Source organism: Etheostoma cragini, chromosome 21, assembly GCF_013103735.1.
Source record: "Etheostoma cragini isolate CJK2018 chromosome 21, CSU_Ecrag_1.0, whole genome shotgun sequence".
In the NCBI taxonomy this organism is placed as follows: domain Eukaryota; kingdom Metazoa; phylum Chordata; class Actinopteri; order Perciformes; family Percidae; genus Etheostoma; species Etheostoma cragini.
In genome coordinates this window covers 2,748,251-2,757,830 of record NC_048427.1, presented here as the reverse complement: position 1 = coordinate 2,757,830, position 9,580 = coordinate 2,748,251, and the positions used below count along the sequence as shown (strand labels likewise).

General features: G+C 41.8%; 1 protein-coding gene across 4 annotated transcripts in view; it reads right to left on the bottom strand.

Moving 5' to 3' along the window:
* Positions 1–9,580, bottom strand: part of dhx8 (DEAH (Asp-Glu-Ala-His) box polypeptide 8) — a 20,392-nt gene that overhangs the window by 2,751 nt on the left and 8,061 nt on the right. For 2 of the 4 annotated variants that reach the window (XM_034860392.1, XM_034860393.1), the window contains exon 18: positions 67–156. In XM_034860392.1, coding sequence (XP_034716283.1) covers positions 67–156 — 90 coding nt within the window. Of the gene's footprint in view, positions 1–2; positions 157–243; positions 385–603; positions 786–979; positions 1,191–1,277; positions 1,464–1,546; positions 1,742–2,444; positions 2,627–3,100; positions 3,249–3,952; positions 4,051–4,140; positions 4,229–4,337; positions 4,530–5,687; positions 5,833–6,039; positions 6,394–6,518; positions 6,626–7,177; positions 7,258–7,360; positions 7,428–7,507; positions 7,594–7,699; positions 7,897–9,580 lie in introns of those variants that run through there. The other 2 variants (XM_034860395.1, XM_034860394.1) reach the window with 2 other exon arrangements.

The window sequence follows — 9,580 nt, the reverse complement described above, 5'->3', positions numbered from 1 at the left end:
CTTCAGAGACAGCACAGTGCTGGCCAAGTTGGTTCTCTGGATCTCAGGCACGTTGGTGGTCAGCATCTCGTCTCTGTAGGCTCTCTCGGTGTAGAGCCTGTAACACTTCCCTGGGCCTGTTCTGCCAGCTCGACCCGACCTTTGCTTGGCCTGGGCCTGAAAACCTCAAGGAGTTTTAAAGGATTAGAGTCTTTCTATCAAATCATTACCGATAATGGGGGAGGGGGTTTAAAATGGATGTACCTGTGATATTGGAGTCACCACAAGCTGGTCGATGCCCGTCTTGGAATTATACACAATCTGTTTAACAAAGCCAGGGTCCACCACGTAGTAGATTCCATCAATAGTGAGAGACGTCTCAGCAATGTTTGTGGCAATGATGACCTGGTGGTAAGCAGTGAGGGGGGGGGGAATGAGAGGATCAGAAATTCCTTACTCTTTCAGGTGAATAATTTGTTTTGTGCTGAGGTTTAGACAAAGACAGGTATTTTCAAAAGTGTTGTCATTTTGGAACTTAAATAAGAAGTAAAAGAACGGGTTTCTGGCTCTAAAAATGCCCCCAACAATCCGACAACTCCACTCTTATCCAATAGAGTCTATCACCTTTCTGCTGCCTAGGGGAGCCGGGTCAAAGATTCTTGTCTGCATCTCACTGGGCAGGGCAGAGTACACCGGCAGAATAATCAGCTCTGGAACATTCGGCCCCAGTGACTTCATTCTCTCATACAAGATCTCACAAGCGGTGTCGATCTCTTCCTGTCCAGTCAGAAACACCAGGACGTCACCTGGATTAAGAACATTGAGAAAATTAAGTTGTTGTTTTTTTGTTTTGACATAAAAGCAAATTCAAACTACTGTTGTCCTACAGAGCATGACTAGGTTTCTAGTAAGTATAAAACGCCTTAATATAATCCCCACTTGTCCCTGGGACTTGAAATTCAAGACGATGTAAGGAAACTTGTTTCTGACGCATCCGTACCTGGGGGCTCGGTTAGATGGATCTGCATAACAGTGATGAGACTGGCATCCATGTAGTCTGTCTCAGGTTCTTTGGTGTAGAGAACCTCAACCGGGAAAGTCCTTCCAGGGATGGTGAAGATGGGCGCTTCGTAAAAATACTGGGAGAACTTCACGGCGTCCAGTGTAGCAGAGGACACGATCAATTTCAAGTCTTTGCGTTTCTGTATCGTCTAAAAGAGACAGAGGAGGCTGTTGTATGAGAAAGTGTTGCTATGAATCCACTGTTTTTTGAAAACATTGTATGAGATGTAGAATACCTTCTTGAGGAGGCCAAAGAGCACGTCGGTGTGGATCGTTCTCTCATGGGCCTCGTCGAGCATAATGAGGGAATACTGACTCATGTCTGGGTCCAGCAGACACTCCCTTTGTAGCATACCATGGGTCATGTACTTGATCACTGTCTCAGTGCTGGTGCAGTCCTCAAAGCGAATCGTGTAACCTACCTAAAATGACGGTTTAAAAAAAATAAATGAGAGGAAAGGCTCTCAGTAATACTTTCTTGTACATATTAAAAAGTATGACTCACCTCTTGTCCTAGACAGCAACCATACTCCTCGGAGACTCTCTTGGCCACTGACATGGCGGCCACACGACGGGGCTGCGTACAGCCAATCTTTCCCCGGGAGGTGTAGCCTGCCTCCGCCAGGTACTGGGTGATCTGCGTGGTCTTACCAGACCCCGTCTCTCCAACTACGATCAAGATCTGATTATCGTGGACAGCCTGTCAAGAGGATGAATTAACTGGTAAGATATCAAAGTGCATCCATTCAACCTGAGATTATTTGTTCTAGGGGATGGATCAATCCTAAGCGGGATGGATAAGAGCATAACTAGTTGGGTCCAAATTAGTTTAATGAAAGCCAGACAGATTCTTTTAAGAGTGGGCTTGTGAGATGGTTAGGCGGGAGAAAAAAGTGAAAATATGTAACGTCTGCAACACTGCGTTATACTCCGATGATTTAATACAACGTTTCAACCTTACTGGGCATTTGAAAAGATGTCATATTAACCAAATTGGATGTCTACACGGGAAAAGGTACTTGAGTTTTCTGGAGGGCTCTTGGTGATGGGCTTATGTTGTCATTAATAGACATGAATCTTTGGTTTATATTTTATTGTCTATTTTGTTAGTATTTTATTGTATGATCGTGAATACTGTAGTTACTGTGTCATCTTTTCTGATTTTGGCGGGGGTCAATGGTGATGACGGGGGGGGGGGGGATAGGTTCAAGTTGTGTAGTTAAAAATAAATTAAAAATTGTTGACCACAAAAAAACAAAACACGGGTGCATTGATGGCTCAGTGGGTAGATGCATATGTTGTAGGTTGTAATTTGGGATGTAGGTCCTTTTGAGCACCTTTTAGACATCATTCATAAATCCCCTTCTCGTTCAGTTTTTCCATCATCTCCCCACTGCTCGTACCTGAACAAGCTCTGCCTTAAGCTTGAAGATAGGCAGACTCTCTCTCTGCTGCAGGATGGACAGTTCTGTCTTCTTGCCATACGACACCTGGTTCCCTCCAAAAGCATATCTTTTCCACTCTGGAAGATCGACAGGCATAGCGCCGATGCCTCTCATGTTGGCAGCAATCTGCCTTCCTTCATCTGTACAGGAACAAGGACTAATGTAAAGTTCCAGCAACATCCTACTATTTTGTTTAATCTAGATTAACTGCAATGATAACGAACATCCTGTCAAGATTTTTTGTTGTATTAAACCATGAGTCAGAGGTAGTGACCAGGACTGGAAGGAACTTGTAAAGCCTCCAATATCCCCTCAGGCTACAGAATGCAGAGTGACAGGGCCTTATGACTCTATGTGCCAGCGTAAACTCATGGGGGAAGCTAGATAATCATCTCCAGTCATGCTGTGGTAACAATGTAACAATGTTTTAGGCCTGGCACAAGACAGATGGTTATATTTCATTTTCTGACCAAACAGATTGACTTTGTCCTTTAATTAATTTACGGTTGAACGTTTGTTCCACGGATGCTTGAAAATCCCACAGACAGGGTGTCACAGCCTCATCTATAACGTGAGGGCTGGATCATTACAAATGTGTAGTCTCAGCTCCTTACAATCAGGCATGGGGTCTATCCAGTTCTTGTGGAGACCCGTAGGGATGGCGTCCAACTCTGCCGCGCGAATCGCCTGCTTCAGCTCTCTCCTCTCCTTCGCAAGAGCGCTCTGCATCATGGCTGCTTGGGACAGGGAGCCGTCTGGATTCTGATGGACAAAATGGAAACAATTATTGGTAGGATGATAGAAGACACTAAACACGTCCTGGTATATAATGTACTTTATTTAAAATAAATGCTCAACATCATCCAACAACGCCAGCTATTGGCAATAAAAGTACAAGCAGCAGGTGCTGCAGATGGCCATGTGCACCATCTACAGGCAAGGAGAGTATTAGCTGCTATAATTTATTTAATAAACTTTCTACAGATGCAGTTCTATAGCTGCTGTTAGGTTTGTGTGTGTTGTCTGTGTTTTTGATTGTATATTTTAACCTTTATGAACAGAGACACAAATACTAGAATACAGTTTAATAAATAATTTACTCTGCTCTGTCATTGAGTGTCATTGTGTGATTTCTCTCCTCCATAACGTTCAATTCGGCGGGAGGGGAATTAAGGATGTGAGGCAGAGGACAAAAGAGGGCACGTTTTTTTTCCTTGGTGCTTGCATATTCCTAACTATACATTTGGAGGTTGTTTATTGGTAGAATAGTGAGCTCTGGACAGGGATTCTTTAAGCTTAAAGATTAATTAAAAAAGTTCCTTGGCATGAAAATTTCACTTTATGAGGTTTTTAACATTACCATCAGTTACAGTACAACTCAGTTCCATGGGATTTTATTTAAATAGATATTAAGTATGATCTGCACAGATCTAGCCACACCCCAAACAAAAACTCTGAATGTATACCTTCACTATTTTGACTGGGCTCATGATCGTGCTCCATTTAGTCTGCCCCCTCAGGAATGGTGGTTCCTCTTCCACTAGATCAATCTCTAATTCTATATCTGAGGAGGAAAAAGACACATTATCACGCAACATTACTTTGTTATTTTTTGTTTTGCAAAAAGCGTGAAGAATAAAGCATAAAGGTTTACCTTCATCATCATCTATTTTAGGAAGGATTCCCGTCTCCTCGTCAAATTCTGGGAATTCTTCTTTAGGAAGTACGTTGGCTGCAATCATCTGAATGGGAGAACATATTTCTATTAATGGAATGGTTGTAAACATAGCCAAGCAAGACATCCGCCTTACCTAAATTAATCAATTTTACACAAATAAGTTTGATGAATACCTGTTTAATTTCCCATTTTTCAAGGTCAGTTATTTTGGAAAGCCGTTTGCGTTCTGTTGGGTTTTCCTCCATGTCCCCCACGCTAGCTTCAACAGGGCGGTCGGGGTTCCTCATGACTTCGTCACCGACTGCAGTCTCCAGATTTCTTCTCCGGTTGGGGTTCAGGTCCTCCCCTGTCTCTTGGTTGACATCCTGACAAAATGTAAACCATTGACCAATTATGTAGTTTATTTTTGGGGAGGAGGGGGTCCCTTTACTTGAAAGTGGATAGACAAGAAAGGGGAGAGAAAGAGAGGGGATGACATGCAGCGAAGGGCCACAAGTCGGACTCGACCCCTCCCACTGGGTGAGTTAGAGGCCGCCCCAACCACTTATTTGACATGATGAATGCATTGTAACCTGCAACATTACATTAGATTTCAAGTCATTGTCTAAAAGTGGGACAAAATGCATGATTAATGATCCACCTACAATAACTAACTAATCAATAGCAACAAATACTATTGTTTTTATGAGTCAACATTTTAAGGTTGGTACTTAGTATCTCTTCTATGTTAATCAATTGGTTACTTTTACAGCTGTTGAGAAACAAAAGAGAGGAAAGTGTGGGAGGATTGCATCTTTTCACACGTTATATGAACACATCTTACTGTCAGACTGTTTTCATGGTTTTCTTGTGATCTGAAAGGTGCTCTAAGCGCTGTCACGCGTTTTTTCAGGATACATTTTTTTCCACATACAGCCAACCCCAGAACACACTGTAAAAAAAAACGTAGACAGCCCCGGCTCCACAAATGCCAACAAAAACAAACTGCGTCAACCTGCACCACCAAACATAACAAACAGTGTTCCAGACAACAACCGACAAGAAGGATTTGGGGGTGGGGGTGGGGGATAGCATTTATCGAACTTTGTGGCATTACACCTTGAATGAAGTATAAGTAAGAGGAGGGAGGGGGTTTTGTTTGACAATACTTTGAATGTCAACAAGACGTCAGAAGTGATGTCACCCAACATTGCTTAGAGCACCTTTAAGTCCCTGACACACCAAGCCATCAGCCAGGAACTAGTGGTCAATCATTAGCGCAGGAACACACCACACAGACTACAGCCGATGGCCAAGTACCACGTACGTTCTGCGGCTGCGGGAGAGGAAATTATTCTCCATACCAGCAGGCAGTGGTAATCTATTCCTCATTCAAAAAGGGAAACAGGATAAAAACGTTGCCATGATATCCAAAACAAACAGCGATCCATCTGCTTCACTACCTGAAGGATGACAGCGGACACCGGGAGACCAGACTGTCCCTCTCCCGGGCTGTGTGATTGTACAACGGCTACACAACTCACCTTCATGCTGAGGCTGGCTTTGGTTCCGGTGAATGACAGCACTTTGACCTTCACCTTTTGGCCTTTGGTGACCACGTCAGCCACATTGGCTATACGTCCTTCTTTGCGCAGTTCTGAGATGTGCACCAGGCCTTCCAAGCGTTTCCTGCAGACAATAACGTTTACATACCACAGGTCAGGGTGCACACACCAGAACATTAAAAAAAACAAAACACTAAAATGTTAGTGCAAAAGTGAGAAATATTGAACATTTTAGAAGTAGACTCAAGACAAATAACCAACACTGAAATCCTGGTATATCAAAACATGTGTTGGTGTGCATGGCTGTAAAGACACAATTTCTGTGACTGACCTGAGGCCCTCTAACTGCACAAAACATCCAAATTGCATAATACTGCTGATTTTGCCGTTGTAGATGTCACCCACAACAGGGTCCTCTGGCTGAGGGCGATCCACAAGTCTCCCACGCAAAGAGTTAGAGTCTCTGTTATCCTTGTTGTTGTTGTTGCTGTTGCTGCTGTTGCTGTTGTTGATGTTGTCATCGTCTCTGCGAGGGCTGGGTGGATGGTCACTCCAGCGAGACACTCGTTTCCTTTTGGGCTTAGGGTTAGTTTCTCCTTCCCGATCTCTTGATCTTGAGCGAGAACGATTTTGCTGACATCCAGTCGGCTTGTCTGTGTCTCGACTTCTGTCACTGGGCAAATTGCTGAGGAGCAAATAAGAAAAGGACAAGTCCCATTTTTACTCCAGTCAGTTAGAACAAGAGATTCTGATACATTTTAAAAAGTAATTGTCTCTTGTTCTATCAACTGTGACAGGTCTTTGTTTTACCTATTATCGGAGCTTGTTCCACAGAAGTTAGGCATGAGCATCTCCAGCTCCTTCATGGCTGCTGCTGCAACCTGCTCATCATCTTTACCTGTGTGGCGTGGTGGAAACTGATGAAGAGGTAACAATTAGTGACAACAGCTCCATAAATACGATAAACTGTCAACTTTTCCCACTGACAAAGAGTTGCATTTTTCTTTAGAGCTTTGCCATAAACTCCAAAGGTTAAAATATAATTAAGAGAAGAATGCTTTAATTGCCTGCCATCCTTTTTCGGGGTGTCTACAGGTATCAGACACTCAAATGTAATGCTTTTCAAAGACATTTTAAAGTTGTTGTTTGTTTTTGTTTTTAGTTTTTTTTACGTAGGACTATAGTTATCAGAGTGAGTCAGGATGATCTACATAAGACAGAGGTAAGTTTGAAGATTAGTTACATCAGAAATGTGGACTTGCACGCAAAACAGCCTGACCCATTTGGACAATAAGAAATTCAAAGATGGATAAGTGAATTTGGATAAAATGTATGTGCCAATTAAGACCTCACAAATCTCAGACTATTTCATGACTGTAAAAGCCTACAACTTATAACATTTAATTTAAGACATTTAAGACTTTTTAAGTAGCGTACTTGTAGACACCCTGTTTTTGAATGAGCCTTACCATCCTCACAGGACCATCTGGTTTACATAAGGCAGGGAATTTCTCTTTCAGCTTGTCCTTCTCACTTGTTGGCTGATGAGCTGTCATACACAACAGAGAAGAGATCATTTAACAGTGGACCCATAGCTGTAAAACACAAGGTATTGTTACAAAAAAATTATTATTTTTTTAAAGTCTTAGTACCTTTGCTTGTAGATGGTGAGGCTCGCATGGTTTGAATAAGTCTAAGTAAGTTACCAACAAAGGTGTCCTTAGAAAAACAAACATGGGTGTTAAATACAATGCAACAGCAACAAACATGAAATTGAAGTTATTTGCTTGTACACTTACTGTAAAATCTGCTCCATTTTTTAACAGAGCTGCTTTGAATTCCTCAAATGTTGGGTGTTTTTCGGCCAGGCTGATGATAAATTCAGCTGCAAAACATCAACTGCTGTTTAGCTGCATGCTAATATAGACGTTGAAACAGTTAGCTAGCTCTGTAGATGAAAAAAGCAATGTTGTCATGTAGCGTAACGTTACCCAGATCTTTTTCGCTTATTCCTAGATGATTCTCCAACTCCGTGCACACCTTTGACACCAAAGATAAATATTCAAGACGTTTTATTTCGTCTAAAGTAGCCATTTCTCGTGTTTATTTTGACCGGACCAGGAAATGGTTCTACTTCTCCTTCTTTTGCTAAACCTCTTACTAGCTAAGGTGTTTAAGTGCAGCTGCTGCCCCCTACCGGTCTACGGGCAGATCACACATTACAGTTTACGCATTAAAAACCTAGTGGTGGGAATGAACCAAGTGATGTATTTTAGTACAGTTTTGAAGTACTTAGTTATTATATTGAGTTTTTTTTCATTAAATTCTAAATAATACTTAACGTATTTATGAAGAAAAAAAGAATTGGGTCTTTTTTGCATTTAATTGATAGGACAGCTGAATGCATGAAAGGGGTTGAGACGGGGGGGTTGAGACGGGGGGGGGGGGGGGGGGGGGGGGGGGGGGGGGGGGGGGGGGGGGGGGGGGGTGACATGCAGCAAAGAGCCACTGGTCTGACTCAAACCTGGGCCACTGCGGTAAGGACTAAGCCTTGGTACGTGGGGTGCACTCTCAAACATGTGAACTACCAGGATGCCCCAATGTTACCTAATCTTTTTAGTCGGGTACATTTTGGAGGCACTTTTTACACAACTATATGTGATTAGTTACTTAACAGATTCAAATTATTAATACAAACCAACTAATAAATTATAATGCATTATTATGGATAAGCAAAAAAAAGTCCCACCTTTATTATTGACATTTGCACATGAATACATTACTTATTATAAACCAGTCATATGATAGTATGATTCTGAAATGGCCCGTTCTGCATAATAAGTACATTTTCTATTACATATGCATAGAAAATTCAACATATTGATGTTATATATTAAACCTATTACATCCCATTTAAGACTGTTTTTATGGACTGTTCTTGTCATTTTCTAAATTTTACCAGTCAAGTTTTATTTTGTTTGTGTGGCTTAGACAGATAACACTAATCTCCAAATTAACGTAGTAATGTACATTTCCATCTAATTAAAGTTCACAACACAAACCAACAGAGTTAAGAAAAAAAATGCATTTATTGAAGGACATATTGTTATAGTTTCACTGGCAAGTAGCAACAGTCTCAGATTCACAGACAAGTGAGTGAAAGCTGTCCATGTTATAGTACAAAATCTATCAAACAATTGTTCAATCATAATGCTCTGACAAGGATGGAGTAGTGAAACTTAAAGACTCCATTATTATCCCATCAGATCCTTTTTCAGCATAACGTTATGCTATTACAATTTACAGTCAAAATAAATACTCCTGTTTTTCAGAATCTCCTCACAGAAGATTCTCTTTAAAACTGTTGTCTAACAGAACAGATCTGGATCTTATTGTTCCTGTATTAGTGCTATGAAAAGCAAATAGCTCTTGGTTTCCTAAAATAATGACACTAAAATTACCATATTGTCAGAACTTCTGGGTGAAAATATGCAACGTGTACACTGTTAAAAGGAGAAGTTAACTTTAGGGCTGAGGGCACATTGCAGCCATGAAGTTGAAGTTGGGATGCTAAAAACTTCAACCACTAGATGGTACAGGACGATGCATCCGACTCCATCACGACTGTCAAAACGTTGTTCTTGGTGATGTCACGCATATCAACGGCGTCTAAAGGCACGAGAGATTCTCCAAGCGTTGGGCTCCTCGTAACGGTTATACAGAGGCTCGAGGCGCTGTTGTTTCTTCTGCTTGCTGAGGCGTGTGGGGTCGGACACTTTGAAGAAGGCAGGTGAAAACTCCACCAGCCAGCGAGGGTCGATGGTGGTCACCTCCCGCATGTACTCCTTGGTGGTCAGCACCAACTCATGGTA